Genomic DNA, 27285 nt, shown 5'->3' with positions numbered 1-27285 from the left:
TATGTCTATCTTTATGGATATAGGATAGAGGTTGTATGAAGAACATGTGTTGCTCTTCGTCGTCTTGCTTCCAACGAGTGTGTTGCCCCTGAGCTATCCTCCTGGTGTCATGACACTGCGCTATTCGATAAGGCAGAGGTGGATATGGATACACTCAACAGTGCCAGCACGGTCAGGAAACGAGTGTCTGAAGCGCTCTAGTCTTCCCTCAAGATGGTGGACAGTACTTTAGGCTACAAGCCACAGCACTCTCCTGCACTCCCTGCGTTGCAACCCAGCTGCTTTCCACGGTTACCGACACTAGTGTAAGTTGCTTCCCACTTTTGCTACAACTCTTTCTTCTGCAATTGCTCCCCCCTCCAGTTTTCATTATGTTCCTCCCCCATCTATGAGGCCAGCTTCAGGGCTCCTTTTATATCTTCCTGCTCTTTTGTTCTGCTTTCACTTCAGCTTTCGAACGCTATTACTGCCTCACACCGCAGAATTATCTGCATTACAACTTCATTGGGTTCATTGAAAACACAGGCTGCAAAATACCAGCACAGTCCGGATTCCACCTCTCCGCTTGGGGTTTTTCCAGCAGTGCCTTTTCCCCAAGTAACGGACGTTCCTTTCTGCAGCCACCAGTGCAGGCTGGTAACAGTAGGCTGGCGTGGTGGCTGTAGAGAGGGGCACCCATTTTTCGTCAAGGAGAGCTCACTTGCCAGGAAGAAGAGCAAGAAAAAGGACTGACTCTGCTTCTACAGATCCTGAAGACCTTGATAAGGATTGTCCCAGGTCTGCTCGACCTGGGGAAGGCAAAGGGACAAAACGGCCAAAGGACAGAACAAAGGCCCTCGTGGCCTGGCCATTGTCCTGGACCGAACGCGGTTAATGTGGTTTGGACTATAGAAAAGAGTAAAAAATGCTTTAAAAGTAACCGCTGCCACCAGCTTCGTCCTGGGGACACTTGTACGTTCACCAAAAATTCTTTGAGGGTGTTTAGGGCCTTACAAATGAAAGAGAACCCAGTGCTCTGTACTGGAAGGTAAAGTGTGCACTGATAAAAAGTTGCCAAGAAATTGCAACAAAGTGAAAGAGTAGGGGGGAACAAAGTCTCCCAGTATGGACAGTCTGAAGGGCATGTCGGTTTCCCCTAAACAAGATGAGCAAAAGCCGAGCGTAGTACAGCAGAAGGCTGGACTCCACTGGTAAAAGTCAGGCTAGGAGGTTCAGACAAAAGCACAACATTGGGGGGCTCACAACTGGAGGGAAAATTACACATACATGGAAATCCTTCCTAACAGTGACCTGGACCGACATCAAGAGCCATCTCCACCCCAGTGCTGAGCGCGGCCATCAAACTCTGACACACTCAGGCACTGAGCAATGGACTGAATATTATGAGATCCCAAACAGCCACACAGAGGGCCTCATTGGGAGGCTGGCGGAATAGGTTTAATGGCGGCGGTAATGGTGCCGGGGCCATTAAACCCATTCCGCCCTATTACGAGGTTCCCTTGCGGGACCCGCTCTGGACAGACCAGACGTCCTTTGCGGGTCCCGCAAGGGGGCCAGGGAGTGACCAACGGGCCTGTTGTTAGCTCCCTCCCCATTCCAGTTGAGCCCCATAGGGGCTGAAATGGGAATGGGGATGGTCTGGGTCCGGGTTCCCTGAATGGGGAAATACCGGGCCTTCCAAAGTCGGAATGGCCTGGTATTTCCCCATTCAGGGAACCCAGACCTGAGTTTGGAGGCAGCCATGCCCTTAGCAAGGGCATGGCTGCCTCCAAACTCGGAATGAGGCCCAGAGTGTAACCTGCAATAGTGGCATGACCCTGTCGACCCCCAATTATCCGCTGGTTGCATAAAGGTGTATACTCACTACCCTCTCTGTCGTTGGTCTCTGTGAGTGCAGATTGATAGGGGGTGTCCTCTTCCCTGACTCCGCTAGGACCCAGGACCTGTCTAGTTCTGCCACTCATGAGGCTAGGGTTGGAGTGACCCCCTCCTCATGCAAACCCTCCATGGCCAGCATCTCCTGTGGGTTGCGGCCCGTGGTCCCCAGGGTGTCCAGAGTTTATCACAGACCTCCAGTTCTATGGAGCTCATCTTCCTGGTCAGCTGTGGCATGTCTTTGGAGCTCATCTTCCTGGGCAGCAGTGGCATGTCTATGGAGATCATTCCCATCTGGCGAGCTGCAGGTAAGTGCTGACTTTGTGGCTGTACCGTGCCCTGATTAGCCTTTTTTAAAAAAAAAATTCTTTTGGAGGCCCCGGCGTCCTTCCTTGCCCCCACGCTGCCTGTGTTGCTTCCTGTCCCTTCCCCTCCCTGCTCCCGCCTCTCAAACCCACCCTCCTCCCCTGATTGGTCCTCCATCTGCAGGCCATTGGCTTCTGGTCTAGCAACCCGCTATCTGGCACCTGCTTCTTTCCCACCTAACGAAGCAGTTGAGTGGAGCCCTTGCCCCTGCTCCTCCATTAGAGGCTATTCTATAGAAAATTTCAGGCCAAGCCCACCCCTCTGATTGGCAGACTGACCTGGTCTTAACTGACTATCCCAGGGCAGCTCTCTGCCCAACAGCCCCTTCGGCTAAGGGCCTGAGGCAAAGGGCAGCTCCAACCGAGGTGGCCCTAGAAAGTGTCAGCAGGTGTCTGCAGGGGAAGCCAGTGAAGTCAGCAACCTGCAGCAACCAAAAAAGTAAGTGTGGCATGGGTGGGGAGTAGAACGATTACTCCTACTTCGGAAAACCCTGCCACTCACCAGTACCTTACCGCAGAATTGTGAATGTCACCAATGCCGCACTTAGTTACAACTTGAATATTAGCTTGAATGGTAGCATGTTCCAAACATAGGTAGAATTGTGATTGGTGCATCACAATGGTAGCATGATGAATAGTAGCATGTAACCCACTTAAACATCAGGGATTCCTTCCTTTCGCCTGCATTGCTTCTAGATAGGATTGTGAATGTTAGCAATACCACACTTGGTCATAACTGTGAATATTAGACTATGCCGACCCTGACAGGATTGTGAATGTTAGCAATGCCACACTTGGCTAGAATTATGAACACTAGCTTGCATCGCATCTAGATACAATTATGAATGTTAGCAATACCACACTACGTTAGAACTGTGAATATTAGACTATGCCAGACCCAGACAGGATTGTGAATGTTAGAACTGCCACACTTGGTTAGAATTATGAACACTAGCCTGCGTCGCATCTAAATAGGATTGTGAGTATGCACAATGCCACACTTGGTTGGAGTTTCCATCTTCTCTGGACCTACAGGATGCTTATTTCCATGTTCCAATCTCCTGTCGCTGTAAACCCAGTCCCTGTGTCTGTGTGTTGCTCTGTTCCCTGCCATCCTGTTCACGTGCTTGGTCTCGGGCGCTCTAAAGATAACCATCATATCACACCACTACGCTTACTCTCTATAATACACAGTCTTTCAACTAGAACACAGCTATACCCCTGTTAATTTGGCCTAGCTGTTCACATACAAATACGACCCCACTAACACCTCATCACCCTAATAAACGCCGCTAGCCGAGCACATTCCGGCCCTGTTGCTCATATAGGCGTCGCTGCTAACGCAGCCAGAGCCCAGTCTTGGTGTCTACCCACCAAGACTGCACACGTCCAACTGATATCTTCAGCACCACACCTAACACTAGGATGCAGCTACCATCCGGCAATTACATTAGCTGCATGCAAATCTGGTGCACACACGCCCCCTACGACTCTATCTCTCTACTGACCAGAACTACGGTTCCCGAGGGCGTTAACCTACCAGCTCTTTGAGGTCATACCAATAATTTATAAAGCGCTATATAAATGCCAAGTAACATAACATCATCTTCCTGGGAAACTGTGGCATGTCTATGGAGCTCCTCTTCCTGGGCAGCTGTGGCATGTCTTTTCAGAAAGTTGACATTTGTCCAGAGACACCTCTGTCGATGTTCGATTGTAAGAGTTCATAGCTGTAGGGCCAAAAAACACAGCGGAATGCAGTGGTTGGTTCCCTTGTTCCACACTATCCACATTAGCCGTGCATGGTGAGTAAGTAACTGGAAGTGGTGGCCTGGGTGATAATACTTTAGGCCTCCTACTACTCACTTGATGGCTAAGCATTTCAGCTCAATTTTTCCATAGTTCACTTTTCTAGGAAATTGCTTAATGCTGATATAAAGCATGGGGTTTTCCCTACCCTCCCAGTCTTGTGAACGCACCCACATAGCTAGCTAGTGCTTGTGGGATCTTTTGTGCCGAGCTGCATGTTTTGGGGGGTAAGGCAGGGAGATGTTCCACTGAGGACGGAGCTACACGTGAACACTCCAGGTCACAGGAGTGTACAGATTCAAAATAGTGGACCAAGTACCCAATGCTACAGTCTGTGGCTCTGCAGGGAAAGACCTTCCCAGTTGAATCTAGTGGGCAGGTAAGCTGCTCAGAACCTCTGACCCATTCAAACCGCACATGAAAGCTATGACTGGATTAGAGACCTTGTTACTGGCCTCACTTGAGTACAAAAGGGGGAGGGAAAACTCTCTCAATGTGGGAGATTGGAGAGGGAGCAGGACAACGTTTGGGGCAAGTTGCAGAACAGAGAATAAGCAGAGGGAAAAGTTGGAGGAAGGAGCAAAGGAGATGTGGAGGAAAAGTTTGGAGGAAGCAGGTATAGAAATAGAGGAGGGGAGGAGGAACACCAGCATTGGTAAGTAGGAGATGAAAAGAAACCAAGTAAAAGAGTTGGGGAACATGAATATTTGGGAGGAAGAGTTGAACATAATTGAAGGGTCAAAGAGGAGGAGGAAGAACACAGGTTTTGTGAAGGAGGAAGAAAATGGAGGGGAGGAACATCAGTGTCAGGAAGGAGCGGCAACGAGCTACAGAGAGGAGTGATGGTGGAACACCAGAGAATGTACAGAAGAAGAGCAAGTTGGAGAAAGGGCTCTGTCAGGGCTCCAGGAAATGGAGAGAATGAGTAGGGTGTACTCTCAGTCAAACAACAATTAGTCTGGGAATGGTGGAGCCAAGAGCATTTGGAGAAGCATTAGGAGGTGCAGGAGGGGGATCAGAGGAAACGGGAGTGATACGGACAGGTCCCCTAAGTAATGAGCACATTGCAGACATCGAAGAGAGGGAAAGTAGTGTGATTGGCAGTTGCACCAATACTCTAAAATGGAGGTGGTGAGAGCCAAAGACAAACAATGAAAGCTCTGAGGTCTCCTTTGTGTGCTGGACACTCCTTTTGCTAAGAACCCATGTGGCAGCACACAGCTGCTACCAGTCAGGACTTGAGCAGGGGTCCTGCTTCATACTCCATCAACAAAAGACCATCCAGGAACAATCTAGATCTGCACCAGGCCATGGCCCATAGAGACTGGGGCCCATTTTGCAAGTTTGTCAGTGAGGTATAACTTGGCAGTAGTTCTGTTACTGACACTTTTGTGGATGTAATGAACGTACGTCCACTTTTCATGCACCTCAAAATTATACATTTGTCTATGAAGTGGTGGCAGATTTGCGGCCAAAAATCAGCAGAATTACCGCTCATGGAAGAGAATCAAAGTCTTCAGGACTCCAAAAATGGGGATTAACGGTGCCTCGCCACTACTCCTAATCCTGTGGCCAAGCCACAGGATGAAGTGATGGTAGCGGCAAACGGGTTTTGAAATAATTCTACAAAACTGAATCGGCTGGTAAGACGTTCCTTAGTTGTAAAGACGCTTTGACTACAGCACCGAACATTATCAACCACCGGCTGTTATTCTAAAGCCTGCCCTAGCACTTGCTCACCGCCCATAATGTCAATGCCGCACCCACACCTTGCCTCACACGCATACGATCATTTCACTCGTTTAAATATAACCATGCGTACCAGTTACTGAATGTTCCTCCTCTGCAGCACCTCTTGAATCAAAAACATCTCTAACCTTCCCCAATGGTATACACTTAGAGCTACTAGTGTACGTTACTACAAATGAACCGTAGCATATAACGCCTAAACTGTATGATATAACTGTTGTTACCCAGCAGGTCACAATTTTTAAATTATGTTATAACTAAACAGTAACTATTGTGCATTATATTGACAAACTGAAACTTGGCTACTATGCCGTAATTGCATTATACTATATGATTCACTGTGCATTATCACCAGAAAACGAACTAGCCTACAGTGCCTGGCTGCTTTGTACTCCTGGCTTATTGTGCTCTATGTTTGAAAACTGTAACTAGTTCACTGTACATCAATTGCCTACACACTATTGCTTAGTATGTGTATGACCTTTAGAAACTGAAACTAGCCTATAAAGCCTAGCTGCTTTATACTTTCTGCTTACTGTGCACTATCTTGAAACATCGCATCCAGCCTACTGCACTGCATTATTCTGCATCATTGTGCATCATCTCCAGAAATTCAGAATCCAGTCTACAATGGTTCAACTGCACTATATTCCAATGCGCACTGTGCATCAGTTAAAAACCAAATCTAGCCTTTTGTGCTTCTTGTCGTAGCATACCTCTCCTGTTTTCTAGCCGCCTGTGCCTTACTCCAAACATGACTAAGAGAAACACCCTTCAAACTTCTCTAGCAATTACTACTATAATAATTATCCACCAGACCATCACTAACTGCCTCACAACAGGTCCCTTATCTGCGACCATGGCCAGCATCAGATCCTTACCTTGGCCAGTCATAGAAAAGAACAAACAAACTTCAAGCTAGGTTACCACGACTCCATGAACCACGAGCGGGATTCTACTTAACCAGGACCACTATCCAAACAATAGCCGATCCAAATCCTATCTTGATAAACTAGCCCCAACTACAACACAGAAACTAGCCAAAACTAAATCCAGCCGACCTAAATCTACAAACACCAGCACCATTGTCGACCTTAACATGGCCCTAATCAACGCCAGATCTATGGTAGCGCATGCTACAGACATAGCCGGCCTAATCACCTTAAATAACCTCAACCTCTTAGCAGTCACTGAGTCATGTCTACATGACGCAGCAGGCCCTGCCCTTGCTCTAGCGGTCCCGGAAAACTACCAAATACTCAGCGCAGACAGAACTAATGCGAGAGGAGGAGGTATCGCCATCATTGTCAAAACACATCTTCGCAATTAGACTTATACCACCACCTCCAATCACATCCTTTGAAATTCTCATAGCGAAAATACCAATATCTAATTCTAAGACACTAACAATCTATCTAGTGTACAGGCCTCCAGGACCCATTGGATCCTTCGAGCATGACATCTCAAGTATCCTCTCAGATAATACTAAAGAAACTTCTCAGGTACTCCTACTGGGGGATTTCAACCTTGGTTTCAATGACCACAGACAGCGACGCCAAAGTTATCGCCAATATGATCCTAGAACAAGGACTCACCCAAAAAGTGAATCATCCAACGCACACCAAAGGCAGAACCTTCGACTGGGTGGCTGACCTAAATTGTAACCTCTCCATTAACTCTACCTCGCCACTACCCTGGACAGATCACCATCTGATTGTCTTGACTATGGTAATAAACAAACAGATACAAACTAATACGATCATAGCCCCTCCTCAACCTCAACCCACGTTTAAAAGTACTTAGGCAAAACAAAGAAAACTGGAAGCCTTATGGCGCCACACCCCATCAGTAGAAAATAAAACGAAAATGACCAAATTTGCCGACCATTACACAAAAGAAATAATCAGTACTAAGAAAGACCTTTACAATGACAGGATTGCTAAGGCTAGCTCCAACACAAAGGAGATCTTTACTATACTACGAGAAATGGAGGCCCCTATCCTTCCAGCTGACAACATAACTAAAGACGCAAAGGGCCTCATCACGACTTGGGCGGTAACGCCGGCGCTATTAGCGCCAGTGCTATCTGCCCTACTGCCGAAGCCCCCCCCCGGCGCTAATAGCGCCGGATCACGAGTTCGGCGGTAATGGTATTCCCCATTGGGCCCAATGGGGAAATTTCGCGCTCATGCTGCCGGTGGATTTCCTGCCAGCGGTATGAGTGCAAATTTTCGGCGGATTTCCCCCCAGCTCAGAGCTGGGGTGAAATCCGCCGAAGCCCTGATTTGGCGGACCCTTAAATCCGGCGGTAATAGCGCTACTGCCGGATTTAAGGGTTACCCCCAAAGTCATGATGAGGCCCATAGTCTGGTGTACCAACATACAGAGTGCCTTAGCCAATAAAATTGTACTCCTTCAAGGAAAGATTGCGAACAAGAAATCCCCTCTCACCAAACAAGATGCTCTCACCCTGACGCCCACAATACCAACTAACAAACAAGATCGATTCAAATTCTCAAAAGCCTCTATCCTTGAAGTGGAGAAAATCATCTACTCCCTGAAACAGTCTAGTTGCCAGGGCGACAACTGCCCAGCGCAATTAATCAAAGAAGGCAGCCAGAGAACTGTCACCATTTATCTCCAAACTCATTAATGCATCATTTTCAACTAATACTGTCCCAAGTAACCTGAAAGAATCCTGGGTTTTACCGTTACTGAAAAAACAAACATTAGATCAAGCCATTCCAACTAACTACAGTCCCATTACAACTGTGCCTTTCCTTCTGAAGATACTTGACAGAGTAGCGTACCTTCAGATACAATTATTCCTGGAAACAAATCATCTCCTCGGGATCCGCCAATCAGGTTTCAGGCCACAACATGGCACTGAAACTGCACTGATTGATCTAAAACCCCAAATTGAGGCACTTACAAAGGCAAAACTGCCATGCTACTCCTCCTTGACCCGTCAGCCGCCTTTGACTTGGTGTGCCACGAAGTCCTTTGTAAGCAACTTGCCTCGGCGGCTCACTTCTCTAAGGATGCAGTAGCATGGGTACAATCTTTCCTTAACAATAGAACCATGCAAATATATTTTTGTTTTTATTATTTTTTATTGTTTTATTTTTATATAGTTCATTACAAACTTTAAAAAAAGCAAATATATATCTCACTTCACATAATATTCAATTTCATTCTCCTAAAAGGGCCAAAAGAGTTACAAATATTTCTGAATAACATTACATGTCAATTAGTCCCCGAGTAACATGTTCAATGTTTGGTAATTCCACAACCATTTATCTGTTCTCTAACTTAGTTGCATTTTGCTCTCTAATTTTTCCAGGAAAGATATTAGGGCGAAAGTTAATTTCAATTCAGCTCCCTCTGTGAATGCAAGCCACCACTCTTCACCATTACGCGAGGATCGTTTTATTATTTCTGATCCTAAATGCAGAGTCCTTTCTTCTCGCAATTCTTTGCAGTATAACACTAGGGGGTCGATTCATGGAACCAACATGCACTGAAAAAAGTAGCGCAAGCTGGCGCAAGCGTGAAAAAACAGGCGCACGCGCATGCGTGCGATTCATGGAAGTCCCTGCGCGTGTTTTCCTAAGATGGGCGCCAAACCTGTGCATGGTGCACACGTCACTGCAACATCCCGAACAGCGTGCGCGCCGCGCCACAGTGAAAGCACACAACCTTGGCGCACACACCAAAAAGGGGGCGGAACACGGGGCGTAACGCGCGGAATGGGGAACAACGTGCGAAAATAAGGGGGTAACTGGGATGTACTGCTGGGAAGCAGACGGAACGCCCACACGCACGCGAACCACACGTATTCATGGAATCAAATAGGGCAAAGACACGCACAGCCAAAGACACGCACAGGCCTAAACACGTCCGCCACAGGAAGGCAGGCGTAGCGTCCCTGCACATTACAAAAGTGCCAATATACAGCAATGTTGAATGTCCCATACTGCCATTGTGCCTGGGGGAGCGGGCTACGTGTATTTCAGGGGTTCGCGTGAAGTTATTCATGTGGTCGGGCCTGGGGGAGCGGGCTACGTGTATTTCAGGGGTTTGCGTGAAGTTTTCACGCGATCGGGCCTGGGGGAGCAGGGTACCACTCACCGTCTGCCTTGCGTGTAGAAGAACGCGTAGCCAACACCCGCTGTGAAATAATAGCGTGTGAACCCCAACGGCTGGAAAACAGACGCACCGCACCCCACGAAAAGCACATACAGAGCAATGTAAAGGCACGCGGGATCTCCAAGCCCTGCCAGGGCAACGCCCGTGCGCGAAACGTCACAGACGCGCTTACGCTGTAAGGGCCTTTGGTCCAATGAAATCGCGTATGCGTGTTGACGCGCTTACGCGCTAAGGGCCTTTCCTCGAATTACACGCAGACGTGCAAGATTTTCACGTGCCAAATCACTCCGTATCAAGCTGGCCACGCGTAAGCACACGGAAGACCACGCTCCTGCCCAGAAGGCCAAATTACTGCCCTGAGCAGCCTCCCACGTGTCATCTGCTGCTGCCTGCCTGCTGCCACCGTGCCCTGCCATTTGGTGCCTGCACATCAGCCATCTGCAGGGGACCATTTGCTGTGTCCACCCTTGCTGGAACAGAAGACTCCCGACTGGGATAACATCGCTCCACAGCCCAGCCCCAGGACCCAGTTGTCCACCCACTCCTGCCTCTGGGGTTGCCATGTCGGGCACTGCACCATCTGGCACCAGTGGCAACCCCCGGCCAGAGAGGCAGAGGGGTACCAGCTTCACTGCCAGGGAAGTTGGTTTCCTGGTGGAGCAAGTCCTGGGGCAGTATGATGCCCTCTTCGGATCGTCCCACGCCAACAAGGAAGGACAGGAGAGGATCTGGGACGACTGTGTGGTTGCCATCGACGCGCAGAGGGTGGCAACCCGCAACATCCAGAAGGTCAAGAAGCACTGGGAGAACTTGAGGTCCAGGACCCTCGTGAAGGCCCAGCACCTCATGGAGGGGTGCCGGGGCCGCATGAGTTCCATTCAGATGAGGGCCCTGGAACGCGTACACCCAGTGCTCCACGCCCAGGTCCTAGAGAGGGAGACCCGTCTGGAGTTGAGCGGTAAGTGGCAAAGCATTGCTGTGTGAGACAGGGCATGTTGCAGTGTGCTGTTTGTCTGATACTTGCCTGTATGTGTGACATAGGCCATGTACGCATGTATGTGTGCAGGGACATCATGGTAATGCATGAGCGATCAGTAATGTGTGAACCACACGGTTGTTGCATGTGTTTAAATGCGACATGGGGAGCCCTATGCAGATTGTACACATGAGAGCATGGCAGTCTCTGTTCCCGGACATGGGTGGGGGTGAGGGATGGGTGCTGATGCCAGGTACATATATAGTAGCCATGTCTGTGTGCCTGACCTGCGTGTCTGTGACTTGTGAATGCCATGGATGCATGACACATGTCTGTGACAATGTACAGATTCACTGATGCAGCCTAGTTATCCTTGTATCCACTGTGATGGGGGTGTATGAGGCCAGATGGATGTGACTGAGGTGAAGTGTGTGCATGTGATAGGCATGACCCATGATGCATGTGAGTTCCATAACGTATGTTTCAAGAGTCCATTGGACATGTATGGAAATGTCCATGGCATGCACCATGCCTGTTGCTGTGTGTGTTTTGCCTGGACTGACCCATGTGTTGTGGAGGGACATGATGGAAGTGTACTTTGACAGTGGCACTCATCTGCTATTGCTTCCTGTCTAGGGGACCATTGTAGGGTACCCTGATGCTTGTGTTCTATGTCTCCCTCTACGCAGCGGCTAGTGAAGAAGAGGGCGGAGATGGCGCTGTGGAGCAAGGCGGCGGGGATGCCCCCACGGCTGCAGTGGAAGGGGTGGGTGAGCCCCCACAGGGGCCTGCTACGGCGGAAGACGGCAAGGAGCCATCCAGGTTGGTGGTTTCCACAGAGGAGGAGGAGGAGGAGGCCGCCACTGAGGCGCACATGGGGCCTGGTGGGGGCATCCCTGCTGGTGCAAGTGGTGCAGTCCAGGGGCAGGAGGCAGCACAGGTCCCCGTGGAGGGGCCTGTGCATGTCTCTGTCCCTGAACCTGTGAGTGCACCACCATGCACCAGCAGGGATGCCCCATCCCAGGCCCGTCCGTAGGTAGAGAGGATGTCCATGTCATCTGACTCCCCTCCACCTGCGGACGAGGAGTCCCCTGGCCGGATGGAGAAGGTCCTGATTGGGGTCACGTTGCGCACGGGTGTCACTCGTGATGTCGTGCGTGCTTCCCAGGAGGAGCACGCACGTCATCACGAAGAGCGCCGTGCCGACGTGGCCCAGTTGGGATCATCCATGATCGGGGTTTTCCTGCATGTGTCGGCCAATCTGGCGGCCCTCTCCTCCTCTGTGGAGACTATACGCCAGTTGTTCTCCTTGCCATCTTTCGGCCCAGATGCCACCAGGGCCCCCTGTTGACCTGCCCTGACCAATGCAGCCAGCTCGGTGGGGATCCCATCCCTGCCACAGTCGGGAGTCGGAGGTCCAGCAGGGGTGGACACCACAGCAACTGTACCCCAGCAGATGGAGGATGTGCCGGCATCATCGGGCAGGGCACGTGCAGGACGGCGTCGGTGGTTTCCATAAGCCTGGATGCCGTCGTGCTGGCAGAGGCAGTTGCATCGGAGGCAGCAGCTTCAACGTGGGAGGCATCATGGCTCGGGGCCATCTACACCGGAGGGGCAGGCATCGGCCGGAGGGCAGGAGGACCCTGGACGGGAAGTGTCTTCCGTGTGGCAGCGGTTGGGCCATGCGATAGGTGCGGAACGGCGGCGGGCGGAAGAGGCGCGGCTCACGATGGTCAGAGCGGATGGAGGGCCCTGAGGCGGGCCGAGTGCCTCGAGGCAATCCGCAGGGAGTTGGAGGAGAGCATGTCGTCATCCCTGTGGACCCTCGAGGCCATGGAACAGGACCGCCTCCGGGACATCGATCGGGAGTTCGATGATGCCCTGGCCCGGAACAACACAGAGTGAGCCGCTGGACTTGCCCGCCGCCATTGTATATAGTTATGTAGTTAGTGTTAGGTTTCCTTTCTTTTTTGCTTTTTTTTTGGTTGCGATTGAACAATGCGCCACATTTTTGTATATAGTTCAGTTTTTAGTTAGTTGTCATAGTTAGGTTTCATTTGGTTGGGCTCATGGACCCGGGATTACCTTGTAAATAGTTCTTCAATGGATTTTAATATTTTTTGGATTTTTTTTGTCGCCATGGAGAAATGGTTTTTGTTTATCATTTACACCTGGATTGCTTTTCTGACTGTGACTTTGGACACCATTTATTTTGATTGTGCTGTGTGTTTTTAATTTTTTTCATGGACATTCATCTTCTTTTGGTTGTTTTGCTTTGTGGTTTTTCTCATTTCATTTCCATTCAAGTTGATTTTTAATTTTTATTTTCATCCTTCAATGTGTAGTATCATCTCATTGCTTTCATGCATGTCATGTTGGGTGTTTTAACATTCACTTGCAATCATTGTGTGTGACAGACGTGTGTTCATTTGCATTATTTACATTGGGTGTGTAACATGTAATTGCCTTTGATATGTGGGTGGATGTGATAGTTGGTTGGCCCTTTTGGCAGGGGAGGTTGGCCATTACGGACATGATTGGGGTTTGGTGGGACCCAGGTGCAGGGGGGCATGGATGGGACATGGGCGAGGGCCTGGTGGAGGGTGCCCCATGACTGCTGGGGGGTGGGGGTGATGGGAGACATGAGTGGGGGCCTGCTGGCAGGTGCCCCACAGTGCTGGGGGGTAGGGGTGCTGGGAGACATGGGTGGGGGTGGGGGCCTGCTGGCAGGTGCCCCACAGTGCTGAGGGGTAGGGGTGCTGGGAGACATGAGTGGGGGCCTGCTGGCAGGTGCCCCACAGTGCTGGGGGGTAGGGGTGCTGGGAGACATGAGTGGGACATGGGTGGGGGCCTGCTGGCAGGTGCCCCACAGTGCTGGGGGGTAGGGCTGCTGGGAGACATGAGTGGGACATGGATGGGGGCCTGCTGGCAGGTGCCCCACCGTGCTGGGGGGTGGGTAGGGGTGCTGGGAGACATGGGTGGGGGCCTGCTGGCAGGTGCCCCACAGTGCTGGGGGGGGGTAGGGGTGCTGGGAGACATGAGTGGGGGCCTGCTGGCAGGTGCCCCACAGTGCTGGGGGGTAGGGGTGCTGGGAGACATGGGTTGGGGTGGGGGCCTGCTGGCAGGTGCCCCACAGTGCTGAGGGGTAGGGGTGCTGGGAGACATGAGTGGGGGCCTGCTGGAAGGTGCCCCACAGTGCTGGGGGGGTAGGGGTGCTGGGAGACATGAGTGGGACCTGGGTGGGGGCCTGCTGGCAGGTGCCTCACAGTGCTGGGGGGTAGGGGTGCTGGGAGACATGAGTGGGACATGGGTGGGGGCCTGGTGGAGGGTGCCCCGCAGTGCTGGGGGGTGGGGGTCCAGGGGGACATGAGTGGGGGCCTGGTGGAGGGAGCCCCATGACTGCTGGGGGGTGGGGGACACCCCGCGCACCCCTGAAATACACGTACCCAGGTCCTTGGCATCACAAATCCCTGTGCCCTGTTCTCATGAATTTATCCTTCAAAGGGCACATGCCTACCTTCCCTTCCTGGATATAACATTCCATTCCCAGAGCCTTCGAGCTCTGCAGCTGGATACAATTAGATTTTATCTGTGCAGTGCGGGTGCCTCTGAACTCAGCAGCCTCTCTCTTGGGGGATCGAAGGGGGATTTGTTTTGGGACTGACCTATACACAGCCACAGCTCCACATCGGGGCCTGCATTTGTTCCTCGTGTAACAGGGCTTGAAATCTAACATGGCTGCACTATTGCTATCTCATCTGACAGACCACACTTTTAACACAACACCTCTCTGACTCCATCTTCTCCTTCCACCTACTGCAGTTCCCTTCGGACATCACTCAAAGTATAACTTTGTGTACTATCTCTAAATACAGGGCCTATTATACATTGCCCATCTATAACCTCTGTAACCGCAACATTAATCAATTGTTGCTTTTTCTGTGTAGCTATATGGTGTTTCTAATATGTGTCAAAACTAACTACAACTGATACATATTCTGCCGTGCCAATCACAAACCTCACACACTGAGACGCTTGCTAATAGGCTTTCCACATCCTGAACCTCTTTGCCTGAATGGGACATTACACTTGCATCCAACAGACCTGAGCACTTGAATGTCCTTCTACTATACTCTCCTTGACTTTTGTTGATAATCCTTCTCCTTCATGTATCTGTTTCACCAAGAGTCTGTCTTCTCTCTCCTCACTTTGTATGAGTTTCTCGTAACTTGTCTCCTCACTGGGATCTATGTAATGTACCCAATGACCATTTGTACCCTTCTTATGGTTTATCCATTCACTGGGATGAGTAGGCTGAACCCAGGACGATTTTTCACTCTTCTTATGACTTTCTACTTCATTGGGATTTGTTGGCTGAGCCCAGGGAGCGATCCCACTCTTCTTAGGGTTTTGCCTTTCACTGGAATGGGTTGGCTGAGCCCTGGAAGGGTTATCACTCTTCTTAGGGTCATGCCTCTCACTGGGATGATTGGGCTTGCAACAATCATATTTGGTTTTCCTGATGCATTGACTATAATCAAGCAACTTGTTACATGTGCTGTGTTCCCCATGTCTTCCTCTCTCCGTTACCTGTGGCGTAATAGGTCCGCATCACCAGGTCGGCATTCCCCTTTTCTGCTTCTTTGTAGATTGTCAGAATGGCTTGTGTCCTTGCTTCTGCGGACATGCTTCAGTGTCGTACTCTCCATGTGGCATTACTTTGTTGAGCAGCGGCCGCTCCCTTTTCTTCTGGGCTGCCACTTCTTTGTTGTGGTTCTCTCTTGGAGCCTGTGTTGGGTTGGCCGGTTTTACCCATGGGTAGCTGTAGCTCGGGCAGGTCCCTTTTGTAGCTTCTGTCCAGTTTTCCTTGCACATCCCTTCTGGGACTGTGATAGGGTTGGCAGACTCTCTCAGCTCTGCCCGATGAATACTGCAACTCTGCACTTCCTTCATCCAGCTGCTTACCGGTGTGCAAAGCAGTGTTCACTGTGGGCCATCACCTTCCCTGCTCCAGCTGATTTGAAACTTCCACGTCTCTCTGATTTTCTGGCTCCTTCCATTTTTATGACCCAGCTTTGTGGTTTCCCTAATTCCTCACGATAGTCCTTTCTTTGTGTAGGAGCTGTACTCTTCATAACCCCTTTGGGTTGCTACGTCCTAGTGGTTAATAGAAACCTATTCGTCATTGCTCCACTTTTCATATCTATTGTATAGCGGGCACACCTCGCTAGCCTCACAAGGAAAGGCTCCCCTCTGGGGTACAGTGACTGAATCCCACGATTCGCCACACCTATTTGGAATTTCTTTCTTTTTTAATGCCTTTTAATTTATCACCTTTAACTAATGAAACCCCCAAACTGACACACACACATTTTATAAAATAGAAAATGTGTCTATGCAATATTGTAAATCATTTTTATTTTAGGGGAAAAGTAAATGAAATGTTGTATGATATGTATTGTGATTAAATATATGTATATTCTTTTGCTTTGTCTTTTTGAACATGTATAAACCAAATATTCAATAAAAAGGCATGTATACCATTGTATTCTACCAAGTATGTTTGTCCTTTTCACTTTCTTGGTTTGTGAAGGCTTAGAAAGCTTTAATTTATTATAATTATTGGGGATTGGACTATGTAAAACAAGAATGAACAGTTCTGCATTAGATGTTTTGATTTGTAGTTTGTACGTTGACATGAAATAATACAAAGAGCCTTTGCTTCTTTCTACAGAGAATGAGTAGCCGTCAGATGGTCCATGCTGGGGAGAAGTCCTACAAGTGCACAGAATGTGATAAATGCTTTAATTTGGCATCACATCTGAAAAGACATTGGGCTTCCCACATGGGGGAACGTCCGTACCAGTGTACAGAGTGTGAGAAAAGCTTCAGTCGGAGCTCAGATCTGAACCGGCATCAGAAGATCCATTCTGTGGAGCGACCATACCAGTGTACAGAGTGTGAAAAAAGCTTCAGGCAGAGCTCACATCTGCAGATGCATCAGAAGATCCATACTGGGGAGCGACCATACCAGTGTACAGTGTGTGAGAAAAGCTTCACTCGGAGCTCAGATCTGCACCTGCATCAGAAGATTCATACTGGTGAGCGACCATACCAGTGCACAGAGTGTGAGAAAAGCTACATTTGGAGCTCAAGTCTGTACCTGCATCAGAAGATTCATACTGGCGAGCGACCCTACCAGTGCACAGAGTGTGAGAAAAGCTTCAGGCAGAGCTCAGATCTGCACCAGCATCAGAATATCCATACTGGGGTGCGACCATACAAGTGTACAGTGTGTGAGAAAAGCTTCAGTCGGAAGTTAAGTCTGTACCAGCATCAGAATATCCATACTGGGGAGCGCCCCTACCAGTGTACAGTGTGTGAGAAAAGCTTCAGGCAGAGCTCAGATCTGCACCAGCATCAGAAGATTCATACTGGGGTGCGACCATACCAGTGCACAGAGTGTGAGAAAAGCTTCAGGCAGAGCTCAGATCTGCACCAGCATCAGAATATCCATACTGGGGAGCGGCCCTACCAGTGTACAGTGTGTGAGAAAAGCTTCAGTCAGAAGTTAGGCCTGTACCGGCATCAGAAGATTCATACTGGGGAGCGACCATACCAGTGTATAGAATGTGAGAAAAGCTTCACTTGTAGCTCAAATCTGTACCAGCATCAGACGATCCATACTGTGGAGCGACCATACCAGTGTACAGAGTGTGAGAGAAGCTTCACTAGGCGCTCAGAACTGCAGCAGCATCAGTGGATCCATACTGGCGAGAGACCCTACCAGTGTACAGAGTGTGGTAAAAGCTACATTCGGAAGTCACACCTGAACCGGCATCAGAGGATCCATACTGGGAGGTGACCATAACAGTGTACAGAGTGTTAGAGAAGCTTCACTCATAGGACAAGTCTGTACCACCACCATCAGAAGAGCCATACAGCAGAGTGACATCCCTGTGTACAGTGTGTGAGAGAAGCTTCACGCTGAGCTCAAATTTGAACTAGCATCAGAGGAGCCATACTGTAGAGCGACCATATCCAGTCGTTGAAGTGCAACAAAAAAAAGGAGTGGGGCTGTGCAATTAGTGGGAAAAGATGTGCTGGGTGGTAGGGGTGTGGCTAGATCATGCAGAAATGTCTTTTTGGACAATTTATTTTCTTTGCCTTTCATCGAATTACAACTAATATAGGAAATGTGTAGGTAACCACCCAACATGCATATATAGCAATTACGGCTCAATTTCGCCTGTTAATGGTGGCCCAGCTCTATAGAAAGCATGTAGGTTTTAGAGCCAATCAAATACATTAATGGGCAGAAGCTTTTAACTTCAATTTCAGACAGTCAGTAGATCAAACAAGATTGCTAATGTGACCTCACTCAGCATACACTGAGCCGAGGTGCTGAGCACTTTCCGCTGACCAATTATGGCCTGTGTCGCGTGGATATCGCGTCAATAGGGGGCACGTGACCAGTAAGGATGATGCGATATGCAGTCCCAAATCCATGCGTCGGTCACAAGCAGAACCTTTGCGGCCCGTAACAAAATCGATGGTAACTATTAGGAATTTAAAATTGTATTAAACTGATGCCTGCTAGTGATATCAACATAAAAAGGCAATTATTTCCTAAAATAGTAAATCGCGCCAGTCGGCAAGCATGCACTGTTGCTAATCAAAAGGTGGCATTTTAAATTAAAACAGCAGCCAATTTCAGACAGTCAGTAGATCAAACAAGATTGCTAACGTGACCTCACTCAGCATACAGAGCCGAGGTGTGAAAAACTAGCTCTGGGAATGAGTGAAATACCACAGAAACTAATGAACTGAAGACCAGAAAACACACTTTGAAAGGAAAAATAAGGCCTTGTAGGAGCAACAAGTAGTGCAGCATTTCAACCAGGCCAGGAATTTCATCGGCAACTCAAGACTTATATTGCAGGTGTGTTCCAATATGTATACATGATGATGGTGGTATTGCAGCCAGTGTTGGTGTGAGGCACTGGGGTGAACTAAAGAAGGGGTGACTAGGGATTTAGCGTTGCTTAGCATAGTGTATTTGTGGCATAGGGACCAACAAACATAACACTGCTAATCCCCTAACCTATTAATAATTCACCCTAACATACTAAAATGATCAGTGTTTAGAGTGGTGCAAATCATGGCACAAAATGGGGCTTCAGGCCCGTTACACTGAGATGCTGGTTTGGAGAACAAAATGCACATAGTAAAACTGTTTTACAGTGTAGAAGTGAGGCGCTCGGCGAGAATGTGCAAATTAATTTTGCTTAAAGCAGCCCAACTTTAGAGTGCAGGAAACTGGAAGGGAAATGTTTCAAATATGCATTCGGATTGGGGAAGCAACGCCGAGCTGAACTATGTATAAGGTTGACTGGAAGAGGAATAGAGAGCCTTCTGGAAACTTCCAAAGAAGGCTTTGTCATGCTAGAAGAGATGCCTGATTGATGGATGACATCACTGCTGGACATGAATTCCCAGATAGAATGGAGAAATCTTGGTGTATGGCACAGTAATTTCAACTTGGGTACCTCAGGGAACAACACAATGAGGAAATCCCAGAGTGGCAATAAAATACAGAAACCACCCAGTCTGGCTTTGGGAGAAGCATCAAGCGGGAGGCATTGTTTTCTTTTTTTTTTCTTTTCTATTCGAATCAGTGGAAGCCTGTGGAAAAAAATGAGCAAACAGTCACACGTAGTGGCAGGACCGACTTTGAAATACCGGACGAGGTACTCTTAGAATCTTCAGTTATGCTGGTAAAGGATACCCATAACACATTGGTCAATACCAAAAGTTATAAATTGCATTTATAAAGGGATGAATACCACATCCAACCTAAAGTCTTTAGGGGGGGGGCGAGGGGGCTAGTAAAGAAAAGAGGCCGTTGAAACAAGAAGCCACATCTATGTCCATAACATTACAAGAGGAACCTGAGACCCGACTAGTTCCAGACAAGTCCTTAGAAGCTTGGGAAAATAAAGAATTTTACTTAGAAGTTGACACTATCACCCTTTATGAAACTCTATGAAACACTGGACAAAACCATCAAGGATCACTCCACAATGCTGGCGATGGTGAACTCCAAAATTATATTCGTGGAAGGTTTCATCATGGCTAGCCAGAAAAACTTAGATAACAGCTTTGCAGGGGTGACCCAACTATTACATGACATCTTGGACCCTATTATAAGGGAAAAAACAGAAGGGTATCGAGGTTATCAACTGGGCCGGGTTTTTTTAGGCAAGAAGTGGATAGAGGTCTGGATCCCTTTGATGAGGATTCTACAAACACGACCCAATGGAGGGCAGACAATCAACTGATACCAACCACTTTAAGCCCGCCACAACCAGGCCAAAATGAAAACAACACTTTGCAACAAGTGAAAAATAGAAATAAAGATAAGGGTAAACCAAAGAAAGACAATGCGTACACTCAAATACAAGGGAAAGGCCAGGGCAGGAGCCAGGCCTAATGAGCGAGGTGTTGTCAACAGAAAAGTAAGATCTAGCTGAAGTGACTACACATAGTAGTACCAAGGATGTAGGGAGACACAAATCAAATTTAGGTACGGCTTCTAATATGCAAAATGAATTAGGGGGCGAGGTACCTACTGACGATAATAATCAAGTGCGGAAAATTTGTAAAATCTTTACAAAAAACTCACAAGGGATGGGAATCCCGAGCTTGGGTAGGACAGGCATAGAAAAGAAATCTGAAGTAGCCCAAAGGAATAAGACCACTCCTAAAAAGACAGTGTCAGTGAAGAAATTAAAAAATCAAATTAACCCACCTAAACAAAAATCGAACAGCAGTTGATCATTTATTAAAAACCTTTTGAATCCTAGCTTGGCCACAGGGGCAGACAACAAGTTCAACAAGCAGATAAAAACATCAATCACGGGAAAACGTATGATTGGAACAAGAAAGGTATTGGAAAAGAGAAGCAGCAAGGATGCTGATGAGATTGACTTGATGAACATGTCAACTTACAGCATTTCGGAAGAAGAGAATAGTCAGTTGGAGAACAGAGTAGTACCAATGGAATAGAGTGTGGAGGACACAGAAGAGGAGGTCTCGGACACAGATGAGGATAGTTTGAACGACCGGGCTCAACTGGCGTTTTTTTCGCGAGAGGAGGCTTTAAAAAGAGAGCGAATTCAGAAGAAAGACACAGTGCGGATGGTATGATTTAAGAAACAAGCTACGGTGTGGGAATCTGTGAGAAATCAGTCCCAGGCAGGAATAATCTTAAAATTGAAAGAACGAGCCGGGCAGCCGACAACAAAACAGTGGCCAAAATATAACGGCTCCAATGATGGGCCAAATGGTGAAAAGGAATAAGAGCAAATTGAAGTTGAACCAAAGATAAGTCTGCTTGAACCTCCCACCTAAAATAAGAACAAAGAATGGCCAAGGTTGGGAAAATAGAGACAAAAACGACCTGGTCAAAAGGATGATGCAACTCTATGCCTAGAGAGAATCCTGTATTGTGATGACGGTTTAATAATGAATAGAGCCAATGTAATAAGGCTGCTTCATTACGTTGAAACACTTAGATTGGTGTCAACTAAAGATATTAAATTAGTGGCGTTCCCGGAGGAGCGAGAGACTGACAAAGTGATACTGTGATACTCCATTTAGCCTCCAAGTTGGTCAAACAACACCCCCCTGGATGAAACCCATCACTTACGGCCCATAGGGTTTGATTTGAGAGAAATAATATCTCGAGGAGAGTAGTAAACAATTTGAAGACAAGACTATGGGAAACAACGATGCACCAAAAGCTAAATATGGCGGAAGAGGGAAGAAGGATGGAAGATTATGGGAAGAAACGACTAAAAAGCCTAATAATAACAACCTGGTAACTGGTGGAGATTAAGCTAATTGGAGATGGCTAGCGGGGCTATTAGCAGAAAAAAAGCTAAAACAATAGTTTCAAATCAATATAAGAAGAACAGAATGGGTATTGAGCTGGAACACCAGAGGCTCGACCCATCTATTTCAAGAGAGTGAAGACCTAACCATAGAAGCTGACATAATATGCTTCCAAGAAGTATGGTTGCTCGAAGCCCCTCTAATGGTGGGATACAGGGTGATTTTAAACCCGGCTTTTAAAAAATCTGCTGGGACGCCCAATGTGTGGGCTGTTAGTAGTGATGAAAAACAATCTAGAATGGGTTGTACTGTACAAGCTCCATCCCACGCCTTTTATGCAGCTTATTGAAATAAAAAAAAAACCAAAGGATCAGTTGGCGAAGTGTAGAACTCTGATAATTATGAACATTTATTGGAACCCTATAGATGTAAGAACATGCCAGAAGACGTAGCGCTCTTGATTGATGAAGAAAGAATAAAGTGGCAGGATCCGCTAGTAATAATTGTAAGGGATCTGAATTACGCATGCGTAGGTGGAAGCAATAAACCAATTATACAAGAAGTACCAACATCTTCCAACAATGAAAAAAGAGGGATTGCATGGAGGAGGGTCTTGCAATCCAGACACTGTGTAATTCTGAACGGGATAATGAAAGGATATATCCCTAGGAAAGCCACCTGGAATGTTTCCCAGAGTGAATATATTTTGGACTACATTTGCGCCTCTTCAAATATGACCGGGCTGATTGAGAGCATGGAGGTATGCAAAACTATAAAGAGTGATCAAAACCAATTAAAAATGATCTGCCATAATATCAACAAGGAATCTCCATAGAGATTTGAACCAAATCTGAGGATAAACCTGGCTTGAAATAGATTAGCTATTCATGGAAAAGATATGCCAAATCTGATTGAATAATTAACTCAATCAAAGTCTCCATGGATGGAAAAAACAAGAATTGTATAAATTATACTCCTTTCTTCTAGGAATGTATAACTCAACATCGAGGAGGCGGCCGGAAGCCAATATTGAAACACAAGCAGCACTTCTGATTAATGCTTTAGATAATCTTGCACTAATGACTAAAAGTCAAATTAGACACCGCTAGAGGAAAAGCCCTCTCTTCTCCGATCATTGGAGACCAAATGTATTTTTCTGTACGAAGATAGATACTTGTAGAAAAAGGTGGGTTTACTGCATTGCCAAAGCAGTAGTTGTATCTCAAGGTTGTTTGTAAAAGAGTGTGCTCTGCCAAGCTTCCAGAAATAGAGGCCTGCTTCGCTGGGCGCGTAGGAGAGCTTTTTGCCTGGTGTGAAAGAAGGCAGGGAAGTGATTCTGAAATAGCTGTGAATTTAAACGCATTATATTAACAGGTGGTGAAGCCCTATCATCTGCGGACCTGCAATATGTCATTGTCCAAGGCTTTACCTGCATCCAGTGAATGCACATTGTGATATTGCTCTGTGTGTGTTTTATCATGACCTGCAGAAAACATATAGAGTGAATTACAGAATCACAAAAGCTGTGCATGGTTACCTATTGAGTGGTCTGTGTAGTCTTACTATGCTAGAGGTAGAGTGTGGGGTCATTTGATACTGCGTGCAGTAAAATCAGTGTGCACCACCCTACACAAAGTCTAACAATTGTATTCATAGAGGACCTGAATAAAAGACTAAGATTGCAAGCTGATTCCCCATGTTTAGAGGCATGCTTTAGCAAACACAGGATAGGAACATGGTTGCATGTGATTGCAGTTGGCGGTAGCAATCCAGAGGTTTACAAATCCTACTTATTTTTGGTGCATTGGCCGAGAATCGAACCCAGGCCTTCCGCATGGCAGGCGAGAATTCTACCACTGAACCAGCAATGCTAAGCCACACCCACACTGTCTGCAATACCATCATCATTTGTACATTGGCACACACCTTCAATAGATGAAATTATTGGCCTGCTTGAAATGCTGCACTACATGTTGCTCCTACAGCCCTGACCACAAACACAGACTATTGATTCATCTCTTAATGTTTTATTATTAACTCTCACATGACAGCACAAGAGCATGGGCTCCTGTGTAACTCTGTTATTCTGAAGATGAACCCCTGCAACACCGAGCCTTCCTACCAGTGGCAGCTAGACAGCTACCAGGCCCGGACTCGCCTGTACATGTGTTTACCCACGCATATTTACATCACATGTATTTAGAATGTAATGTTAATATCAGCATGTTCCTGGAGGGATACAACATAATTTTCATTACCTATGTCCCGCTACCCTCAAATACACCTATCCATCTCCTACTGCATTTGTACTCGTGGTGTTCACTTTTCATTTACACCTACCAGTGCGAGGCAGGTGCCAATCACACAAACACATAGAATGGCCTTGTTCCTATATTGCAGAACTGGAACTGAGCATCTACATATCTAGCTTGATGTTACTTTTCAGATCGCTGCCACCTGTTAAAGATGAAATAACCACAACATGTGGCGTGTTGTGGCACTCATGCACGGCTTTGTTAATCAGCTTTGGACCTATAGTCGTGAGTCTGCTTTACAGTGTTTAGCGTTCACTTTCCAATGCCTTTGCCTCATTCCCTATTTCCGCACTTTCTGATATTAATATTTGTATTAGTGTAACGTTTGCAAAGTTTTATCAATTTCATTAGTAGGTTGATTCATGAATAGGCTGAGAAAATGTGCTTTACAAAAATGTTATATACCCTTTTCACTTCAGGGTGGATCATGACATTTAAGTGTATTTGCATCTAACTTGTCTGTTACTCTATGTATTTAATCAATGCAATTTATCCTAATTAAACTGTGACAATTACGAACTGCTGACACACCTGCACAGCAGGCTGCACTTAGTCACAGTGGCAGAGGCTTCCACGCTACAGCCACCAATCTGCTGAAACTATCTGCAGCCCAGCACACGTAACAAAACACCTGTCACGCTCCCATTATCTGGAACCAGTCTTTGTGGGCTAAGGTCGGAGGGCAGGGTTCACACAACACAAAGCCTGTCCTATCCGAGGTAAGGTCAGGAGTGAGAGCGGCAAGGACTAAGGAGTCCTACTGGGATCCTCTTGGCAGGCAGCAGTGAAGTGACTCTGCATGTGATGTCTGCTGCTTCACCTGTGCACGGTGTACACTGTGCTAAAACTGTGTCCCAAGTAACGTGACATTGCACGTGATGTTACACTTTCAGTCAAACATTTCTAAACTCCACAGCTGCCACAGTGGGCGAATGGAATGTGGTCAGCACTTCAGTCTGGTATCAGTCCTGTGACGACATCAAAGATCACAAACAAGGTGTTTGACCAAAGTGGTTTCAACTGTACTGAGTATTATAAGGAGGACGCACAGAGATTGCAGGTAAAGGAAACATATAGATGTATTACTCTCTGCATAGAGTATGTATGTATACTAATGTACCTGTAACAGAGACACCTCACGGTCGCATGTTAACCACTTAATCTAAAACTCTACAAAGTCTCATGTAACAGCGCCTTGATGCATCTGGGCTGCAAGTGCGCTATACAAATGCAAATAAATAAATAAATAAATAGATCAAGGTTAAAGCAGTCCTAACCTGCTGCTACTTAACAAACCCTCTCTTTTTCATAAGTCAACCTTCCAAAGCCCCCTTGGTTCTGTAATGGAATAAGCTGTTCTGTCCATATCCATTCTGACAACAGTACGATGCTGGGCATCGGCATGATCTGTATCCCTGGTTATTGTGTATATACATATAACACACCTCCTTCCCTTCTGTGAGGACAACTTGAGGTTACCTATACCCCACACATCACCACTCCTGCCTTGCTCCACTTCTCACCATTGCTCAACAACACTTTATTCACTAGATCCTTCACCACATACTTGATACATCCTTTCTAGACTCTCCTTCCATTCTTTATCTTCACCTTTACACCCTCTCGCATCTAAAGTTGCCCTGCTGATGCACCACATCAGGTATGAGGGCCAGAGAATTTTGAGACTCTGATGCAGGTCCCTAGTGATGGTGACGGCGACGCTGCAAATGATCTTGAAAATGCTTCTGCTAGGTTAGACCTGCACTTCAACCCCAAAACTAGTACGATATTGGAGCGCTTCAATTTTTGCATGAGGTTGCAGGAGCCTGGAGAATCAGTAGATGAGTATGTCACAGCCCTTCGCCAATTAGCTGCATCGTGCAAATTCCAAGGTGCCTATGACAAACACTTACGGGACCAGTTTATGACCCACTGTAATTCGGATTGGATGTGAAGAACTATGGCTGAAAGAGAGCCTACCCTGGAAGAGGTTCTGAACATTGCCCGCAGAGTAGAACACTCTTTGGCCTGTATTGCCAAACTGCCAAGAAAAGAGTCATGCAATGTAAAGCCAGAGGTTTGGTTTGCGAATGAGTCAAAAGCCAAGACGAAAATAAGAGAAAAAGAGAGACAAATGCCCTGTGGTGGAACTGAAAGGAAAAGTAGCAAACAAAAGAATGAAAAGGGGGAAAGAGAAGAATGCTTGTGCTATCGATGTGCTAGTAACACACATTTCGCCGCGTCAGTGATATGTCCTGGGAGGAAGACAACATGCTCAAAGGGTAGAAGGAAAGGGCATTTTGCCAGCTGCTTCAAGAACTACCAATTTAACCAGAAGAGGGTGTCAATGAGGAAGAGGAACAAAAACCATCAGATGAGGAAGCGGATTATGCAGTGGAAAACATTACTGTTAATACCATTAATGTAGTGTTTGAGGGTGATGACGAACGTGAGCATCCTTATGCGTTTGTTAAGGTCAATGGAAAGGAGGTCCGGATGATGGCAGACTCTGGGTCAATGATTACCTGATGTCCTTGGGGGTGTTTGAGAGGAGTGTAAGAGGTGATTGTTATGACTGCTTGTTAGTCATCAAGATACAAAAAGGATACTGTGGCAGGTACACTTAATAGATACTTTATTCAGTTCTTCAGTTACAAATCAGGTCCATAAGGAGATAGAAGGAAATCATGAGGGAAACCCACTTTCTCCCACCACCCAGGCTATCATTGCTCAACTGCCTGGATTAGAACTCATTCATACACAAACACTCCAAGCTTACCTCATACATTCCACAAATGACATCACCACATACATACAGCATTCACAGGAGAAACTAGAGGAGAGAAGGCTAATCCTAACACCTCCTTCCCTTACAATCACAAACACACCGTGACCTACAACCAGCATCACACCTACCATCACAAGGCCCTCAGGCACCTACAACACCTCCTTCCCTACTGTCACAAACTCACCCGAGGACATACATTCTCCAAGGAGAAATGCAAATTTAGTGTTGCCAACGTGGAATACTTAGGTCACAAAATATCTGAAAATGGAGTCAGACCTAAGGATAGCTTAGTGGATGCTATCAAGGAGATCAAGAACCCTGAAGTCGAGGTGCAGTTAAGGTCGTTTTTAGGAATGATAGAAT

General features: G+C 47.2%; 1 protein-coding gene across 1 annotated transcript in view; it reads left to right on the top strand.

Moving 5' to 3' along the window:
• Nucleotides 1-25400, top strand: part of LOC138489419 (zinc finger protein 551-like) — a 44387-nt gene extending 18987 nt beyond the window's left edge. Inside the window, exon 2 of the mRNA XM_069617138.1 lies at nucleotides 16658-25400. Within this exon, the coding sequence (XP_069473239.1) occupies nucleotides 16658-17788 (1131 nt within the window). The 3' untranslated portion in view covers nucleotides 17789-25400. The remainder of the gene's footprint in view (nucleotides 1-16657) is intronic.
• Nucleotides 25401-27285: the final 1885 nt, after the last annotated feature.

The sequence above is a fragment of the Ambystoma mexicanum genome, chromosome 9 (genome assembly GCF_040938575.1).
Source record: "Ambystoma mexicanum isolate Mex_15411 chromosome 9, UKY_AmexF1_1, whole genome shotgun sequence".
Lineage (NCBI taxonomy): Eukaryota > Metazoa > Chordata > Amphibia > Caudata > Ambystomatidae > Ambystoma > Ambystoma mexicanum.
This window is presented reverse-complemented; position numbering and strand designations above follow the sequence as displayed.